The sequence below is a fragment of the Trichosurus vulpecula genome, chromosome 8 (assembly GCF_011100635.1).
Source record: "Trichosurus vulpecula isolate mTriVul1 chromosome 8, mTriVul1.pri, whole genome shotgun sequence".
NCBI classification, from domain to species: domain Eukaryota; kingdom Metazoa; phylum Chordata; class Mammalia; order Diprotodontia; family Phalangeridae; genus Trichosurus; species Trichosurus vulpecula.
The window spans coordinates 256615037-256635804 of record NC_050580.1 but is presented as its reverse complement, the minus strand read 5'-3'; the positions used below and the strand labels follow the sequence as shown (position 1 = coordinate 256635804).

Sequence of the window (20768 nt, the reverse complement as noted above, 5' to 3'; positions counted from 1 at the left end):
ATCTATTCTTTTAAAGAATTTCTATGTTCATATAAAGAACATTCACCTCAGGCATATTCAAATCATCGAAAAAGTCTCAAGCAATTTTTTAAAAAGAATGTCCTTCTGTATTTATTGAACAAAAACTCAAAATATCTTCCGTATTTCATGCAAACTGTTCTATCTCCATATTCCAATGCTCCCTCACACATAAGTTACCATGTGTTTAAATTAGCCTTTGCATTATAACAAATTCCTCAGTTCTGTATTTTGAAACAAAAAGTTTGTGATATTAATAAAAATAGATAAAAGTACAAAGGATAAAAGCTTCCTCAAGTAAATACGTGTGAATGTCTAGCAAAAGTTGAAAGAGTAAAATCAACTGTGCAGTTTTTCTTATAAATGCTCAAGAGCTAATGTTAGACCAAAAATTCTCCTTTGACATGGGTTTACCTGATTTATATTACTCAGTCTCATTATTTCCTCTTGTGCATCTGTGAAAACAAATTATTTCATGTTAAATTTGAAAAAGAAAATTGAATTCCTAAGTGTAAAACTTTCATAATTCTTAGTGTGCATAAATCAGCACCTATATTCTAAATTCAAAAATATAACGCATACCCACGTCACAATTAACATAAGCAGAATGCATGTCTACAAATACAATGAAATGAATGATACTTGCATAAGCTTATCATAACCACATCCTAGTGTACCAAGTATTTCATAGTATAATCACCATACCTTCAGATAATATACTCCAACAGATCAGTGACTTCAAAGCTAGCCCTCCTTCCAACAATGCAGATTACAACCTATGCATGCCTGCCCAATCTGTGCTATAAAGTTAAAAAAGCTATCAAATAGCATAGAATTATAACTTAATTCTACATGGGTTACAATTATGGTTTTTATTAAAACAAAAAACACAGACAACTATTACGTTGTTGAAAAATATGATTAACCTATTTTGGATATTACGAAAGGCTGTGGGGACTAAGTTGGAAAAAGAAAAAATTTAAGTAACTCTTACAACAGAGTTCTACCATATCTAACATAGATAACAATTTTAAAAGGTGCTGCTTCCAGAAAAAAAAAATTGAGTCAACAAAAATTAAGTGTTTAAACAGGTTAAGATAAAAATTTTTAGAGAAAGGAATAAAAAAGCATAACAAGATACTAGGCTGAAAAATGCAGCAGAAAATTGTTTTCACTTTTTTCATTTGTCATTCTGTTCTGACACTCAAAGCCATTCACTTTTGTCTTCCAAAAATAAATAAATGTTAATCTTAGTCTATTAAATAATTATGATCTTGATTGTGTAAAACAGCTGTCAGATGATGAATTGTACCAATTCCTTTTTTTTAGTCATGGTGCTACACACCTTTATAGGTCACCTGTACAGAGAATTGTAGTCTCTGCTACTGGAGAGGTTGAGTTAGTGCATCACTTGGGCTCACAAGTTCTAAATTACAGTAAAGCTGAAGTACATACTAAGTCTGGTACCAGGTAAGACCCCAGGAGTAATGGGGCCAGCCACCAGGCTGCCTAAAAGAGGGGCAAACCCTCTTTTAAAATTTCTATGCCAAATTTTTAAAATTTAAAATTTCTATACCAATCACAGTATTGAAATTCAGTCTGTGAGTGGCTGTTTGTACTTCCAGACTGAGTGAGAGGGAGAAACCCAGAGTTTAAAAAAAAAACAACCCTAATAAAATAACTCCTTTTAAAAAGACATATACTGGTGTATATTGTTTAAAAATTACAAACTTAATAAAAATGGGTTCTATTCTTTCCCATATGCACAAAAAGAAACTGTGGCCTGCTGGACACAGAAATGGAAAATCCCTTTTCTTATCATTCAGACCAACAGACATGAGACTACTACAAGGTTCAATTCAGTTAGGATAGAGGGAAAGCTACACTAAGTGAACTGCCTGCCTGTGTGATCATTAGGTGCAGAATAGATTCATCAGCCTACCATTTACATAAAAGAATGAGTACTCCGTCAGCTTTCTCCATAATATTAGAACGTGCAAAAATTTCTCAGTCTATGTGCTCTCCTATAACATAAGCTATACCCACATGGAAATTGGAAGGAAAAGAGAGAGAGAGATGGAATACTACTCCTCTTTAAGATTTGCTTGAGAAATGCCACTTACAGCCTAATGATAAATAGCCATGAATAAAACAGTTCTATTCATATTTTCTAGGTATTTTGAGGTCAGAGCATTTCAATAGTGGCTTTTATGCCATAATTAATTAATTTTCTAATGTGAAATACTGTACAGAGAAGCAATTTATTCATATACTCAAAACTATGAAGCACCTACTATGTGCTAAAATTAGTAACGATCTGAAATTCAAAAACTTCTTATACCAGACAATGCTTGTTGTAGTCTCAACAGCTCCTCTTTGATGGACATATTATCTGGGAGAATTCTTTCTTCTTCTGTTATAATAAACTGACTGACTTCCATTTTCAGCCTTTCACATTCTTGTATTATTTGGCTTTTTTCCACATTCAAAAGTTCTTGTACTTTGTTCAAGATTTCTTTTTCATTTTCTGTTAAAGACAATTTTTGGTCTTTATTTTTTATTTCAACCTCAAGTTCTTGTATTTTCTTCACTGATTCCATTTTTTCGGCTTGTAGAACATGAATAGTTTTTTGCATTTCATGAACTTTAGAATGATCACTAAGCCCAATCTCTGAGCCATCTGGAAAACAAATATAAAATTTAAGCCTATTAATTAAGAGCTGAAAGCCCAATAAATACGCTAGGCAAATCTATGAAAGTGTCCAAGGCTCCACTTCACACACATCAGATTGGCAAAGAAAATTAAAAAAAAGGAAAATGACCGTTAACGAAGGAAATGGGAGAACAGGCACACCAAATGCATTGTTCATAGAGCTGAGAACCAGCATGGCCATTCTACAAAGACACTTGAAGCTGAACCTAAGAAAAAAATACATCACTTAACTGTGCACATCCTTTGACAAAGGGATACAAGGTGAAGCTTACATTCAAAAAAGGTCAAAAGATGCATATGTACAAAGATATCCGAACAGCACTTTCTGTGCAACTGCTGCAGCAGAGGACTGGGAGCTAAGGGAGTGCCCATCAACTGGGAGATGGCTAAGCAAATTAGTGTAATGGAATTATTACCGCACCTCGGGAAATGACAAAAGGTTCAGATTCAGAAACACCTGGGCCTAGTAGGAGATCAGCTGAACTACAACAACTACACAGTCACTACAGCATTAAAGGAAAACAACTCTGAAAGCCTTAATAACTGTTCTGTGCACTGATCGACTATGACTAGAGGATCACGACAGAACAGGATTCGCAAATCTTAACAAGGAGATGACGGACGAGGGGTAGATAACGAGACACACGTTTTCAGTAATGGGCCATATGTGAATTCATATTAATTGACTGGGCTTATTCATCACAATTGAGGGTTGTTTTATTTATTTATTGGGAGGGGGGTAAGAAAGCAGCAGGTAATGACAGCAGAGCAGGAAAAAAGAAGCTAATACGATCACGCGGGCATTTTTTAAAAGCGAGCAGGAAAGAACAAAGGAGACATGGGAAAACAAAGATAAGCATGACAGGTTTGGAACTGATGTACTGAACAAACTGTATCCGATAGAAATTCATGATTTCATGCACGCTCTTCCCTCTTTTTCTGTTCTTTGTATATGGAAATACTCTTTCATCAATTTCAAAATAATAAAACCAACTTTAATTATTTTTAAAAACACTGAAGTTTAAAAAGTCATTGAAACATTTGCTGGAAAGTATGTACATGTGAGTTTGAAATAAAATAAAAACACCTTCCATTATTTTTAAAGTGTTTTCACCAAGATACACAATGGAAATTTGCAATTCCAATCCATTTACCCCGAAAGGGAGAATTGTAAATGGAAGTTGTAAAACAGAATTCAGGAACAGGTTATATTATATGACCTTTAAGGTCTTTTCAAACCATGAGATTTTATACGCGAGCAGGCTGAGAGAGATGATAAAAATACTGGTAGCCAGATTACCATTGCTGCAAACTTTTAAGTGAAGTCAGGTCATTCTTCCCAAGTAGCTTCTTCAGGGTCATTATTGTAAAATGCCCAGACTGTACTGGAACTTTCATGATCAGGAAACTGGAAGTCCAACTTCCTGACCTGAAATTCAGCTCCCTAATAGAAATTCTAGTTTTGCATACAAACCTTTAGAAGCCAGACTCTGGCTCCTTGATCTGGTGCTGCAGAAGCTAGCATTATCTGGAAAAAGTGGTAGCAAAAAAGAGACTAAGGAGACACAGAAAATGATAACATGTGGACGCCACTGTCCTAGTCCACTGTGAAGAGACAACTGCTGCTCAATTTTTGAAGTGGAAACTTATCTCTAAGAAAAATTTCAACTTCTACATTCTTGCATATATAAGAATAATAAATACTAACAAGTTAATAAGGGGTCAGTTTCTAATAGATAAAATTTATATAAATTGAGTACTTTAGAGTTACAACAAATAACTCTTTCTGGTCAGCTCTTTGTAGAAGCACAAGAAATATAATCATGAAACATAACCTTAAAATGTATCAAGAGAAATTATGCTTCCAAAAGTTAATATAGTTAAAAAAAATTAGTTAACATATATGATAGAGCTAATATAAATTAACTCTGAATTAGTTAATTTATACTACCCATTTGTTACTAGTGAATGAAATTATCACTAGGAAAAACAAAACAGAGATAGGTCAGTGAATTCTGTCAGTGAATGCCCCGTCAGTGAATTCTTCATGTCTGCAACTGCCACTAAACAAACCAATTAGATCTCAGCAACTTCTGCTATTACATATACTGATCTTGTATCAATGCTTTTCAGATAACAATAATAATACATTTACATAGATAATTTACCAATTACAAGGTAACTATGATGGAGGCAAGATTAATACCTTGATGTAACAGCTTTTCCAGCTCTTCAATTCTTTCTTCATATTCGGCCAGTTCTTCTCTATGCCTACGACTTATGTCTCCTAGTTTATGTCGATGTGCATCTTGCAACACTGACAGTTCATGCTGATGATCATCAATTTCCTGACTTAACTTCTGTGTAAGCTCCTAAAGATAAAAAAAGAACAAAAATCAATCCTCTTTTAAGTTCAATAAATAAAAGGAATATAAATCAGTTACTGTTGTCAGTTAGTTTTAAATTATTACATTAAAACACTGAAATATCCTAAATGTTTTAAGGTTAAGAGTGATTTTAACTCAGAATTTAAATTTGAAATGATCTGAAATCATGCTTCCTCTCAATCAAGATTTCAAGAACAGAAGTTTCTATTTCTACTTAGATTATCCATGTTTAATGGAACAAGAATAAACTCAAAGTCAACAGAGAATAAGCAAATCAAAAACGGCACACAAATTTTTAAAAATCACTTTGGCTGACATTTCCTGACTTTTCCATAGTCATTTACATTTTTGGTTACACTTGGTGTAGGCTGATAAAATAGTCCTTGTGCACACACCAACTGACTGCAAGGTAAAGCTACTCTAAAAGCAAGCTGGTTGACAAAAGAGTCAAAGTTTTTTTAAACTGCTAAAATAATGTCCCAAGTGATAGTCCATATATAGATATAAAACTGACTATATAAAAACTTTTCTAAATTAATTATGTTCAATAACAAGTACCGAGAAGTAATTCATACCATAAAGACAATTCATTATTTTCACATACCTACATGCACACATGCATACATAAATACATACACAGTTTTCTTGAAAGAAAAAAAAACTGATACAAATTGAAAGGATTCTACTTCCGGGACAAAGAAATTAATTTCACTGAATAACATAAATTATAACACTGAAGTAATCAACATTTCCTCACCTGAGTGACAGTTAAATACTGCATCAGCTTCTGTGACCTTAAAATTCTTGTTTAATAAAGGTAAACCATATAATCAATCTTGGTCAAAATATGTGGCCTTAAAAACTCTATCTCTGAGTGAATGGAAACTACTTATATTCTTTAGTGCTTTAAGAGTTACAAAGGATTTAAAACAACCCTATGATTTAGTAATAAATGTATTATTGACCCCATTTTAGAAATGGAACTGAAGCCTAGAAACTGAAAGGTAAAGTTACTTATCAGTGTCATGCAAGTATCAAAGCTGGAGCTCAAATCTAGGTCTTTCCAAAACCATGTTCAACATTCATTCCTCTGCAAAGGTTGAATCACTAATAAATTACAGTGTTATAAAATGAGACTGTCTCAGTTTAGAGACTGGTCACTTAATAAGGCTATTCCTGAACTAAATAAAACAAAGGCATAACTGTAGCAGTGCCTCATCAACAAATCCATAAGAAACCCATGAAAAAAGGCATTTCATAAACATTAAGAACATTTTTCAGAGTACTAAGATAGAGGATGGTCTCTTTGCAAAGTCGTACTCCACAGAATTTTTAAGTTTCTCACTAGATAAAAGCTATAGCTACACTTGACTAGAATCTTGAAGAAAAAAAAAGTACTTCCCTAAATTCATGTTAATGAATAAGTTATGATTTTGGTCCTACTTTTAAAATTTTAGAAAAATACTATATTTTTGAAGAGCACATGTTATACACATATACACATTATGTGTGTACGTGTGTGTGTGTGTGTGTGTGTGTATACACACATATATAAATAAAAACAAACACATGTACAGTATACTCTGGAAATCATCATGTACAAAGAGTTGTCTTTTTATGTACCTTAAACAGGGAGCAGAAATGGTATGAAATACAGATAGGAAATAAACGAGCATTACAGCCACAGAATCATTTATTATTAATACTCTGAAGTACAATTTTAACAGAAATTGGGCTATACATTATTGTACATTATGGACTACATTATGGTAGTCCATTTACAAGCACACCATCTTACCTTGATAGCTTTCTGAAGTTTACAGATTTCACTCTGATTAGAGCTATTTGTTCCTTGTACTTTGGAAGACTGAACAAAAAAAAAAAAAGAATTAAGAAAACATATTTTTCTATATTGATTTGTACATTAGTAAAAAGCTAAAACACTATCTAAAAACAATCCCACCCAAATTGGTTTTTCAAGAACAAGTATAAAAACATCTTAATAACGTAAATATCATTATTCAAAGTATTAAGAGAAACTGTTCTATATCTAGACATATCCCCACCCCTGGGTCATGATCCTTGGCTCATAAATATACTTTCATGGTCTCTAAAAGAGATCTTCCAAAAGATGCCATAAAATTCTTCAGTGAACTTAAGTCATTTTAATTACATAGCTTTCACTTCATCCAGAATGCACTGAGCATTATGGTTATTATCAGAGAGAATACAAAAGAATTACGAGATACAATCCCTACCTAAGAAGTCCATAAACTAGCTGAGTAAATGGAATTTCTATAAAGATTAAAGCTAGGCAGAGAAACTGTGGATTTTACTATTTTGTTGAAAATGAAACTGTAATGTGGCAGTTTCTTAAAAGAAAAAATATGGAAATGCCAAATGTAGGCAATGTTAATACCAGTTCTAACCTAGTAACAGATATTGTATAATGTGTTTTACATAAAGGATTTCTTGCTCTCTAACTAGAATATCCTTTGGTTCTAAGAACAAATAACAACATAAAATAAGTTTCATTTATTCTCTTTTTACTTCAGGCACAAAATCTGTCATTAATCTTCATCACCATTTAATATTTACAGTAGTCAAAGATCTTATACATTTGTCAAAACATAGAGAAGCAATCCCTAAACTTAAATATTCTGAGGAAATGAGCTGACAAAAAGATTGTCTTTTTATATGGTTTGTCTTTGAGAGTTACTAGAATCTTTGGTGTTTTTAAAGAAAGCATAAATTATAGGGGTATTGACCACAGATATACATCTTTACTTTAACATAACTGAGAAAAGTTCTTTCCTAATATAACTGGACCACAATCTCAAAAGCCAAATAAATGAATTATATTCTCAACTTAAGACATTTTTGTTTCTACAGTAGTAAGATTAATTCCAAATGAGAAATAACCCAATTTTTCTGAGTCTAATATTTCAAAATCTAAATCATGATTTTCAAATCATGCTCTACTGAACCTCACAGGCAAATAGGTTCCTTGGAAAAAAGTGTGGTCAAGATAGTGATGGTCTCTGCTCTATTACTGCAAGTTTCACACTAACATTGTACCAGAAATTAAATAATAAGGCATGAAAAATAATACAGAGGGGTCTCGAATCCTGCAAAAATCATCATATAATAACAGATTTTTATCTTATACAAATAAGTACTTCCTTTTTCTTTTCTTGGAAGAGGGTCCAGACTTGTGACTTCATTGGTATGGGGAACGTTTGGCAAGGAAAAACTCCTTCAGATATACAGGCAATGGGGTATAGAAATCTATCCTGCCCTACAAGAAAGTAATGGGGAAGGAGATGGGGCGGGGGTGCGGGGGTTGTAAAGGTGGCAGGAGGACAGAAGGGAGGGCAGACTGGGGGAAGGAATAATCAGAATGCATGCCACCTTGGACTAGGAGGAAGGGGAGAAATGGGGAGAAAATTTGGAACTCAAATGTGGAAATGAATGTTGAAAACTAAAAATAAATTAATTAATTAAGAAAAAAAATCCTTCTATTATTATAGAACTGCAACTGCTCTGCACTTTAATAGTTTTAGAGTTGCCTAGGACACTGAAAGGTTAAGCAACTTGCCCAGAATCACACAGGCAGTTGTCATCAGCAGCAGAACTTAAACACCGGTCTCCCTGACTTCAAGGCTGGCTTTCTATGCATCATTCCATGTTGTCTCTCACTATTTCAATTCCTATTGATAAAAAACATTTATTTAACCTGAGCAATATGTCTCCAGTGGCCAACTTCAGATTCAAGTCTTGAAACTTCATTTGACAATCTGTTTATTTCTTGCTGTGACCAAATTATATCCCCAAAGTCCATGTCATCTCCATGGAAAGCTGAAACATGATGACTAATTCCAGGAACAAAGGAAGCTGATGTAGCTGCTGAAGGTAAACTGCCAACTTCCAAATGCGCTGATTGAGCAGCTGTCTGCAACTTCTGCAACTGATCCTGCAGTGCATTTTGCCTTGCTTTTAGATGGCTGACTTCCACCTACACAGTCATAATGTCTATTTTAGTAAAGATATTAAGGATAACAACACTTACCATTTTATAATCGGTTAACAGTAACAGGAGAGTAAAATGACTTCAGGACCAAAATTTGCACAGCACACTAAGGAACCTCCAGTCCCCTAGAGCCTCTTAAACTATAAGATTTCCCTCATTAATAAAGCAACCCAATATGATACTCACAGAAGTTAGTATTTTAAATACATGTTAGTTTAATTTGTATACTAAAACTATAGCAATGCATGTCCTCAGTTAGTTATGGGTTTTCTTTACACTACTAAAGGATCAGAAAGATGTCAGGTAAACTAAGCCTGCTTCTATATATGTAAAACAAAGCAACACAATCCTGCTTCATTAACTGAGTTATTTTAAGTAGCCACGTTCTAAATTACTCAGATAAAAGTATCAATTCTTCAGTGCTATAAACAAACACAGGAATTGTTTTTCATTTAAATGATTGTATTATACACATTCTCTCTCTCTCTCTCTCTCTCTCTCTCTCTCTCTCTCTCTCTCTCCCCCAAAATCTGTCATAAGAGCTGGCTTTACTTGTTGCTTCCATCATTGTACTTCCTTAAGAGAAACAGAATATAGATGCATGGAATGTTCTGTTTGCAGCTGCTCTGTAATGGAAACTTAATTACCACATGTTAGCGCATATGAGTTAACTCACATTTTAGAAATGACATAATTTACATCTTTTGGGGGCAATATGAATACAAGGTTAAGAGCGACAAATAGATGATTAAGAGAAAACTTAGACCAACAGAACACTGAAAGAATTCAAATGTCATTTTCTCTCCCAGCGAGGCGATGCAATACATGACCACTGCTCTAAGCGTGCACATAGAACAGAAATACAGTGAGTTATACATCTGCAAATGCAAAAGATTTCTTTTGTCACAAAGAACATTTTCATATCCAAGAAAGAGAAAAAATACCATTATGCCCCTATAGAATAACTGTAGCTTTAAAAGTTTTACATTTATCCTAATATGACAAATTTATTTTTAACACAGAATGTCACTAAACAAGCTAAAAAGGAAAACAACCCAATAAAGGAATCTACCCCTCCCCTATCTCCCTCAATACTCCCTCACCGCCACAGAAAACCTAACAGTTAGTAACAAACAAATCATAATTGACCAGATAGCTAGCTACATAGAAGATGGCTGAACTCTCAGAAACTACGGAAAATTCAAAAGTAGAAGACATAAGGGTGTGGCTTCTGCTCTAACGGAGCTGACAATCCTGTTAGTTCATCTAATAGTTCATGAGCTCTTGATTGAAACTAACAAGTTTAGTCAGCACTACTATGAAGAAAAGACCATAACAATGCAAAATTAATAGTTTCACTAAAATAAAGCCAAACATTATTGAAAGATAAACAACAACATGCTCAGCTTGCCTCTGGTTTTCATAGAGAAAATTAACTAGTCAAAAAGTCTATCTAGTCTCTCTGCCAAGATACGTCACACACCTCCAACAAGGCAGACATCTCAAACTAGAGGGCCCACAGGCACATCCAACTCAAGCCCAAAACAGAAGTCATCCTCTTTCACCCCTATACCTCCCCTCTTCCAGGTTTTTCTATCCTCCCAGTCCCCCAAGCTCACAAACCTAGGTGTCATCCTCAATGCCTTATTCTCACTCACTCCACATACAAAATCTCTTGCCAGATGCTATCAATACTACCTCTACAATATTTCTCACATACATCCCCTCCTCTCTATTTACCTCGCTACCACTATAGTTTAGGCCTTCGTCACCTCTCCCCTACACAACACTAGCCTTCTAACTCAGCCTCTTTACTTCAAGATTCTACCCTCTCCAATCTATCCTCCATTCAGCCAAAAAGATTAATTTTTCTGAAGCACAGTTCCTACCTTATCACTCCTCCTACTCAATGAGTTCCAAAGTCTCCCAGTTACCTCCAAGAACAAATGTGAAATCCTCTCTGCTATTTGATGCCCTTCACAACCTAGCCCTTACCTACATTTCCAGTCTTCTTAACCCCTCACTCTGCTCCCCCTTCACACTATGATACAATGAAGCCAGTGAACTTTCCCGTGAACACAGCACTCCATCTCCAATCTCCGTTATCATTGTACTGACTATCCACATGCCTAGAATTCTATGCCTCTTCACTTCTATCTCCAAGCCTCCTTGACTTTTTTTGAAACTCAGCTCAAATCCTGCCTTCTGCAAAATTACTTTACCAGGCTTCCCAGCTGCTAATGCATTTCCCTTTCAGATTATTTTCATTTACCCTGTGTATATGTTGTTTGTACCTACTTATTTACACATTTTCTCTCCCATTAGAGTGTGAGCTCCTTGAGGTAAAGGGCTGTTTTTTGCCTTTCTTTGTATTCCCAATGCTTAGCACTGTATTTGGTACATATTAAACACTTAATAAATGTTTTCCTGACTTTGAAAGAAAAATCTAAAATCTAATAATTCATTTTATTTTTCTGCTATAACATTAGGAATTGTCAAATGGATTTGAAGTACTTAAAAAACTGAAGGATCATGGAATTTTGTAAAGTTGGAAACAGTGTCAGGCATTATCTAGCAACCCCTAATTTGAAATATGACAAAACAGTCAGCAACTTGCTCCTAGCTACACAGTAGCCTGGGGGGAGGGGGGGTATTATTAAAAAAACAAAATGACTAGTTTGCTAGCCTACTGAGTGTTCTATCTCTAAGGAAGTTTTTGTCTCTTTGGGGTTTTTTGGACCAGACCTGCAGCTCATTGATATATGGAGGGCCCAGTGAAAAAATTTCCTCTACCAATGTAGATGAGTACTTGCTCTGCAGGTTGTAGTACCGGAGAGCTTCCTATGGCAATAAGAGGTCAGGTAACTTGTGCAGGGTCATACAGTCAGTATGTGTTAGAGGTGAGACTTAAACCCAAATCTCTCTGACTCTGAGGCTGGATCTCTAGAAAGTGTATCACACTGCCAGAAGTTTAAAATTCTAAACAAAAAAAAAGTTCGCTAAAATAATTTTGATGAGGTTTATTTAGTACAATGACAACTCCTCTTGAAAGGCAGATATTGAATTATTAATACTATGACTTGAAATGAATTAATAGAATCAAAGAAACTTGGAGCTAGAAACATTAGGAGTTTGAGAGTTCTGATTCAACTCTTTCATTTTACAGATGAGGATACTGGGGCCCAAAGAAAGCAAGTAACTTGCAAAGTCATGTAATTTAACATCCTATAAAATAGGTCTGGCTGAATTAGTAATAATCTAAATTTTATACTGTAAATGCATCTTCTACTAAATTTTTATGTAATTTTCATGAAATGAAATGAAAATGAAATGAAAAATTTTAACCTACTTAAGTAAATAAATACTTCCAATTCCAATACTTCTTTTACCTCTTTCTGTTGTAGTTGATTTCGGTAATCTGTAGATTGCTGTTTTATTTGAAGCTCTGCTGCTTCGTGCTTCTCTTCCAGATCACTACAAAGTTTCTTAAGTCTCTCATTCTATGTGGGAAGAAAACAGTGCATTTTTTAAAATGTATAAGTCAGGAATAAATATTAAGACACCATTCTGTACTATATTAATTTTCAAGGTAGTTATAAAAGACTAAAAGCTTAATGAAATTTTATTTACTACTATCATATCAAGGTTACAAAGGCAAAACCGCTAACTGGCTGAATTTTGAAGCAAAATAAATTAATTTTTAAAAGTTATAAATATAGCAGTTTGTTTTAACACTTCTAAATACATAGTGTTAACAAATCATGTTAGACGAATGGAATGTATTTAACTAGTGTGTATCTATATAAAAATTTTTTTAAAGCACAGCAAAAAATATAAATATATTAGTTGTACTGGCTAAAATATTAAATTAGTTTAGCCCACTTAATGTAATTCTTTTTTATATAAAAGAACATAGTCAAGATAGTGGAATTAAAACTAAAACATTGCTACAAAAGATAGATTTAGAAGTTACTACCATCCTTCAAGTTAGCTTTTTAAGAATTTTATGCTACCAACACACATGCACACACTTGTATAATAGAGGATGAATGCCCCTGAAAATACCAGAGAACCTATGACTAATAAACAAAGCTATGGAGTTAACAGGCGAGGGAAGAAATGGTTCCCTCACTTGTTCTCTATTTCTATTCCATAAGCATTTCTAAGTACCTAATATCTGCAAGGGACTATTCTATGTACTGAACAGACAAAGACAAAAACCCAATAATCCCTGCTGTCAAGAAGCTTATATTCTATTGGTTGTGAAACATGAGAGACAATGGCACAGGAACTCCCACAACAGCATGGCACGCCTGCATCAACGACGGCACTACGCTCCATGAGCACAGCAGAACTGCAATGGCTCAAAAAGCATGAGATGCACAAATTCAGAGATATCTCCACTCCAAATGTCCATACGGACTGCTTGTGCCTGACCTGTAGTAGAGAGCCTGGAGAGCTAGTACTGGTCTGATCAGTCACAGTCAGGGACACTATGCCTGGACCCCAACGTAGTGACGTCATTTTGGTCCTCTTTGAGCACTAATGACAACAATCAACCTACCGGTAGAATAAAATATGTACACTGAAAAGTAAATAAAAGAGAGTTCAAAATCGTACACATTACATCCAAAACAGGATCTGTAATATTAACAAATACAAGAACAGAGGTCCAGAAAATTTAAACTCTTTTAATTAACTTGGCAATGCAAGTTTAAGAAAGAATCAAGAAATCATGGTCTCTCAACACCAACTTTGGATCACAGCATGATAGAGCTGGATGGGACTTTAGAGACTATCAAGTCCAACCCCCTCATTTTAAAGATGAGAAAACTGGGATTTTAAGTGCCTCATCCAAGATGTCAAGCACTGGGCTGGTGCCAACTCCAAATCCAGCACTACTTCACCTGTACCACAGTACGCAAAAAAGTTAACATTTAACTACCCTTTGGTTATAATAAACAAGGAACCTCTTCCTTGCCAAATTTACTGACTTTTTCTCAGTCCTTATCCTTCTTGGTCTTTCTGCACCATGTAACATTATTAATCATACCCTTCCTTCTGGAAACTAACTCATTCCTTGGCTTCTGGGACACTGCTTTCTCCAGAACCTCCGATCTGTATGAACTCCTTCTCTGTCTCCTTCACTGGTTCTTTGTTGTTCTTCTGCCTTCTATAAATGCTTGTCCCCCAAGGCTTTGTCTTCTGGTCTCTCCTCTCTATACGCTTAAGGTCCAATCTTCCCCTGAATTTTTAACTACCTGACAAACATCTCTATCTGGATGGCCAGCTAGCAGTTTAATCAGTAAGTCCAAAACCAAACTCATTATCTTTTCCCCTAATAAACTTCTCCAGTTACATTACCTATTTCTACTGATGGCATCATCATGTTCTCAAGTCACCTAGACTCCAAATCTAAAAGTTATCCTAAACAGATTTTTACCTCTCCCACAACCAGTTACCAAGTTCTATTCATTCTACCTGTCGCATCAGCCCCTTCTTTCTATGGCCACCATCAAAGTTCAGGCCCAATCTTTCACCTGGACTATTACAATAATCTACTACCGGTTTCTCTGCTCGCAATCTCTATCTTTTCCAAACCACCTTTCATGCTCACTCTACTTTGAATCACATTTATTTGTATGCACACAGTATTCAATATACAAACTATAAACTCCTTAAGAAGAGCAAGGACCATGTCATTTTTCATCACCATAGCCTCAGAACCGAGAATATACCTTGTACACAGTTAAGTGCTTAAAAAACATTTACGGACTGAAAAAATTATTAATCTAGGTTTTTTCTACTCTTTTTTGCCCCGCATCACTGTTTGTTTAAATGTTTAAAATGTTTTTTAAACAAACCCATCATAGCTGAAGCAATACTAAGGCAGATAACATACAAGAAAACAAAATCTAGCTATTAAATCTACCCGATAAGCTTATTTTCTAAAATAGTTTCTTTGAGTGTCATTAGACACCAGGACTTCAGCTTCAACTGTCAGTTGCACATGTGAACCTCTGGAAATGGACTAAATGTGATCCAGCACACTCTCTTCCTATGCAATCCTTGGTCCAGTTCATTGTCAATTTGTAGTGCCTGACCAAGACAGTTATACTACTGATGAAACAGCTCAACAGTGTGACCACCACTAACAATGTTATTACAGGGGTGAATAAACCAGACGATCATTGTCCAACTATTAAGTCCCTCCTCATCCTTCTCTTTCTCAGGCTACGTAATCAGAGGTCTGCCAATCTTTCTTCATAAATTCTTTTTTTAATTTCTACAATCACCTCGTGGTTCTCCTTTAAAACCTTTCCAAGTTATCTACATTATTCTTAATCATAGACCACAAAACATGTAGCCTTAACAAGTGTCTGCTTAGTGCTAAGAAAATTAGCTTGTAGCTTCAACATTTTCTATTCCAATGTATCCCAATAATATCCTCGTATTTTTTTAAGTTGGGAAAAAATTTAAAAAGAACAAACAACAGAACTGCATTCTCAAATTGTTAATTTGATGTTATATCATCTTTCTATTTCTAACAGACGAAGGTAAGAATAAAAGAGAATAGTAAACAATAAGAATATGTAAAAATTCGTCTTCACACATGAGAACCAAGTAAAGCTGATTTTCTCTTATTCTCTCTCAATCTTATATGTAGCAACTTTAGCAAGATAGTACAGGAATGAAATATCAGAAGCAACCTCACACCAATGATACTCATAACACGGTTCTTCACACGGGGCCTCTGAAGTTTTTTTTGTTAACATCTTGATAACTATTTCAATATAGTTTAAACATTATTCTGAGGAGGGGTCCATAGGGTTCACCAGAATGTCAAAGGAGTCCACGACACAAAAAAGGTTAAGAACTCTGTTATATGTGATCACTTCCCCTATATTTTGACAACAGTATGCTCAATTATCATTACTGATACTGCATTACAGCAGTAATATGAAGACCAACTTCACTTAAAAAACAAAAAAAAGGCGAAATGGAGTAAGTTCATATAGTCGAAAAATCTGTAATTCTCCTCACCTCTGCCTTCAGGGTTGTATGAATGGCTTCAATCTCCTTCATCCTAGAACTGAACATTTGGAATTCTCCCATAGTAGCTGAAAGAAACAATAGACCCTAAATGTTTTAATCATTGCTACATAAACAAATAAATATACCTGGTGCTACCACAAACATGTAATGTTAAGAGACAGAAGAAATCTAAGAGAATACCTAGTCCAACATCTTTATTTTACATATGAGGAAAGCAAAGCCCAAATGTTAACTGACCTGCTCAGATCTAATTTAGTGGCAGAGTTAACTATAATTTGGTGTGCTTTCTACTGTATCACACAGTGCAACCTTTTTTAAAAGTACGGAACGACCATAAGACAAAAGCTTGAATGTCAATAGCAACTTTGGCACTGCCTCCATAAGATTCTCCTTTGTGATACGAAAGAATTAAAGACATTCCTTTGGCCTGGTGTACCTAACACTTGTAGTAGTTTTCAATACTATAAATGGATAAAATACCTTGGGAATGTCTCACCCCTTTAAGAGCAGATTTTTCAAATAATTCTGGTAACTGTAAACACCATAACTATAACTGACATTGTACGCCATTGTTCAAGGTCAAATGCCAGAATTTTTTAGAGTAGTAATGTCAAACTCAAAGCCTTGTCAGCCTCATACTGACTTAGAAAACCATAAATTAACATTATCTATGTTTCTGTAATTTGTACAGAATTTCTATATACCCTTTTACTGTACCTTGTTAAACATTTCCCAATTACATTTTAATATGGCTCAGTCACATCTAAAAGTTTTGTAGCAAGTTTGACACTTTTGGTTTAGAGTATTCAGATACTACTACCTGCATTTAAAAACTTAATTATTTTTGTTTTTAAAGTAATATGCTGAAGTCTTCACCATGATGTCATACTCTTATGGGCACTAAATAAATATTAAATTCCACGTGTTAAAGGAAAACAATGACCAGGCAACCAAAGACGTAAGCCCTGAGGGAATCTTAATACATATATTTCTATCCCATTCCAAATAGGACTTAGTGAAAAGTATTGTTTTATTTTATATATTAGGTAATTCAATTCATCGAAAATTGTGAAACCGAATCTTATATATCTTTTATACACTTTTAGATTCAAAGCTAGATTTAAATGTTTCTTTCCCCACAGCCTGCTTTGCCCTCCCAGTAGTAAACACCAATTTTCTAAATAAGGGTCAATAAGAAATATGCATTGACTTTCATTCAGCCTGTTAAAAGTGGAGGGACACTTTAAGCACAGTAAATTGCCTTAACAGAATTTTAAAATCCAATCAAAAAAGTTCAAAGATAGCAAGGCAATGTTCAAAGCAAAATACTGCATCACTAACAATAAGAGGTATACAGAGCAAAGTGGTATATAGAGCAAAGTGCAATGTATTTGGTACCATGAGACTTAGGTTCGAAATCTGGCTGAAACTTACTATAGTCTACCAAGCCACCTAACTTCCCCAAGCACTGGTTTCCATATCTGCAAAATATACAATTTTAGAGATTGTACAAGTAAAATAATACCTGCACAACCTACCACTCAAGGTTATTTAAGGAAAAAAACCATTAAGTCTGAAAGTACTATAGAAATATGAATTGGGCAAGTAACTTAAACCTCTTTGGACCTCAGCTTCCTCAGCTGTAACATACAGGGATGATAATACTTGACACTACCTACTTCGTAGAGGTATTAATTATCTTCCTATCTTACAAAAGCAGGGGTATTTTATCTTTATTTGTAAGTCATTTCAAATGGCAACAATTTTAAACGCTCTCCTTACCTTCACCTCTTAGCTTTCCTTGAGACTCAGCTCGAATCCCACTTTCTATAAAAGATATCCCCCTCTCTCCCTCTCTCCCTCTCCTCCTCTCCCAGCGCCTTCCCTATTCTTCCCTACCTTCCATTCACACCGTACATATCTCGTATGTACACAGTACACTGTTCTTTCCATGCCATCTTTCACGCTGTACTGTGAGCTCCTCGAGAGCAGGGAGCAATTTTTTTTTACTTTTTTTGCATCCCCAGCACATAATACAGCGCCTCGCATATAGCAGGTGTTTAATAAATGCGTGTTGACTCACTGATTTAAACAAACACCGTTATTGGGGAAAGCTTATTTCATATAGTGGGAAAAACAATGGATCTGAAGTTAAGGTTCTTGGGGTCAAATCCCTGCTCTGACACTACTAACTGTATGACTTTGGGCAAACCATCAGAGTAAGGCTCTCCAGGCTTTATTTTCCATATCTATAAAACATAGACATAATAATACTTGTATAACTTACCGCATAGGCTTGTTGGAAAAAAAGTACCTAGTAAAGTACCTAGTGCTTTCATCATTATAGGAGTTAAAGCTGGAAGGTTCCTTAGACATCATCTAGCCCAGGGATTGACAAACTGCCCAAGAGCCAAACTCAGACCACCACCAGTTTTCCTTCAATATATAGAAATAACTAACATAAAAACAAAATGGATCATTTAAAAAAAAAAATTTAGGTAGAGGAAGCAAGGAGAAGAAATGCTACTCCAGAAAAGATTCTCACCCACAAGGAGAAAGTGACTTTAATTAGAATCATGGGAAATCTGTAGTAAAGAAAGAGAATATATTTGAGCGTAGTCTGACATGTACCCAAGATTTTAGAAAAACAGATTTCAAAGGGTTCAAAGAAGGGTTTGGTTGGACCCTCAAGCATAAAATGCTAACAAGACAGTCAATCTAGTAGAAATGCAAAGCTCTCTACACAGAAATTCTGAAGATAACAGTTCTAAAGATGGAAGTTGTCTAAAAAGACAGATCTGAATACACAGGGAATGCAACCAACTTAAATTTGTAAAGGTATGTGCAGAAGATGGAAGGAAGAGGAAGTGACAAAAAAAATGTGTATATAGTCCTATAAGAATGGTGTCCAAAGCCCTAAAAAATCAGATGAGATTGGCAATGCTAAAGACAAAGAAAAAGAAGAGTGAGGTAGTTTTCATTTTGTTTTGCGATTCCTAGGGAAAAGGCGGCTCAAAAACAAAGGAGTAAGCATCTGGCCTCCTTGCTGTTCCTCACAGATGACACTCCCTTTTCCAACTCCATGCTTTTTTACCAACCGGACTCTCCTTTCTCACCTCAGCCTCCTGGCTTCCTTCAAGCTTCAATAAAATCTAACCTCCTATAGGAAGCCATTCCCAATCTCCTTTAATAGTAGTGTCTTCCCTCTGCTGATTATGTTCCTTGTTTGTACATAATTTATGTAATGTCTTCCACACTGGACTGCGAGTTCCTTGAGTGCAGGAACTATCTTATGCCTTTCTTTGTATCCCTTGAACATGGCACAGTGCCTGGCATATGTAGTAGGCACTTAATAAATGCTTGTTGATTTGTTTACTTGACTCAAAATAAAAATAAGATCAATATGAGAGGGATGACGATAAAGGACAGAAAACAAAGCTCTTATTGTCACTTCTGTATTCTCTTCCAAGCATAATAATCTGGACTGCAAAGGCAAAAACAAAAATGTCTTTTAGATAGTTGATACTTAAGGGAGGTAGAAAGGGAAGAGTACCTTGACGCATTTACATCATCAGGCCCTGAAGGACTACAACTTAGGGTAATGAAAGAACTCAAAGATGTGACTGCTGAACCATTGCCAATACTTTTAGAAAAATTCTAGAAAATGGAAGAGATGCTGGCTATAGAACCAGAGAAGTACAAATGTCCCTATTTTCAAAGAAAAAAAAGGAAAAGAATGGAGCCCTTCTTGACTACCACTCCTAACAAAATTCTATAATGTACTTTTTAAAGGTTAGTCAATGAATATATGGAAAAGGAAGTGTTCATCACAAAGAGACAGCATGACTTCATCAATAATAGAATAACAATAGCTCATTCTATTTTTAACAAATAATCCTTAACATTCAACCTTTTCTCCCTCTTATACTCACATAAACCTGACCCTCCCCTGAAAATACTGTATCTAGTATTAGAAAGTACTCTCATGCATTCCACTACACTAGACTAGGAGTAGGAGGGATCCTTCTTGCTTTTCACTGACATTTTCAGGCCTTCCCTCAACCACTTGAACTCCAGGACTTTCCTGCTTTGAGATTTACTCCATCCATATATATCCATATATATCACCCTATCCAGAACCTAGTAACTACTACCTACTAGTCTCAAGGATAATTCTTCCTCCTTTCTCAAGACGTACAGTACCGGCACAGCGTCTTTTCCTCTCAACACCAAACTCTGCCCTTAACACTTGAAGATGTCAACTTATGTTATCTCTTCAAATACTGTTACTTACCAGTTCATTAACCTCCTCAAATGCTATCGTGTGTGTGTGCGCGCGTGCGCGCACCTGCCTTAATCTACCTTAGTCACACACAGGGATGCTCATTCCCTTGATATCATCATCCAAACTGTTCTACCTTCACAATCCATAAAACTGAAATTCCTGACTATAACTTTCTGTCCTGCCAGCTCTCCCAGTGCCTTCCCCTCCCAAATCTCCTATCTCTGAATTCACTACAAATTCCAGTCACTCCATCCCTTCATTGCTTTCGCAGGCTTTTTT

The 20768-nt window shown here is 35.3% G+C and overlaps 1 protein-coding gene across 1 annotated transcript in view; it reads right to left on the bottom strand.

The window, feature by feature from the left end:
• Positions 1 to 20768, bottom strand: part of TRIP11 (thyroid hormone receptor interactor 11) — a 103667-nt gene that overhangs the window by 76346 nt on the left and 6553 nt on the right. The window contains exons 2-8 of the mRNA XM_036734419.1: positions 16193 to 16269; positions 12538 to 12648; positions 8855 to 9133; positions 6917 to 6985; positions 4938 to 5103; positions 2360 to 2698; positions 433 to 473 (exon numbers count right to left, since the gene is read on the bottom strand). Coding sequence (XP_036590314.1) covers positions 433 to 473; positions 2360 to 2698; positions 4938 to 5103; positions 6917 to 6985; positions 8855 to 9133; positions 12538 to 12648; positions 16193 to 16269 — 1082 coding nt within the window. The remainder of the gene's footprint in view (positions 1 to 432; positions 474 to 2359; positions 2699 to 4937; positions 5104 to 6916; positions 6986 to 8854; positions 9134 to 12537; positions 12649 to 16192; positions 16270 to 20768) is intronic.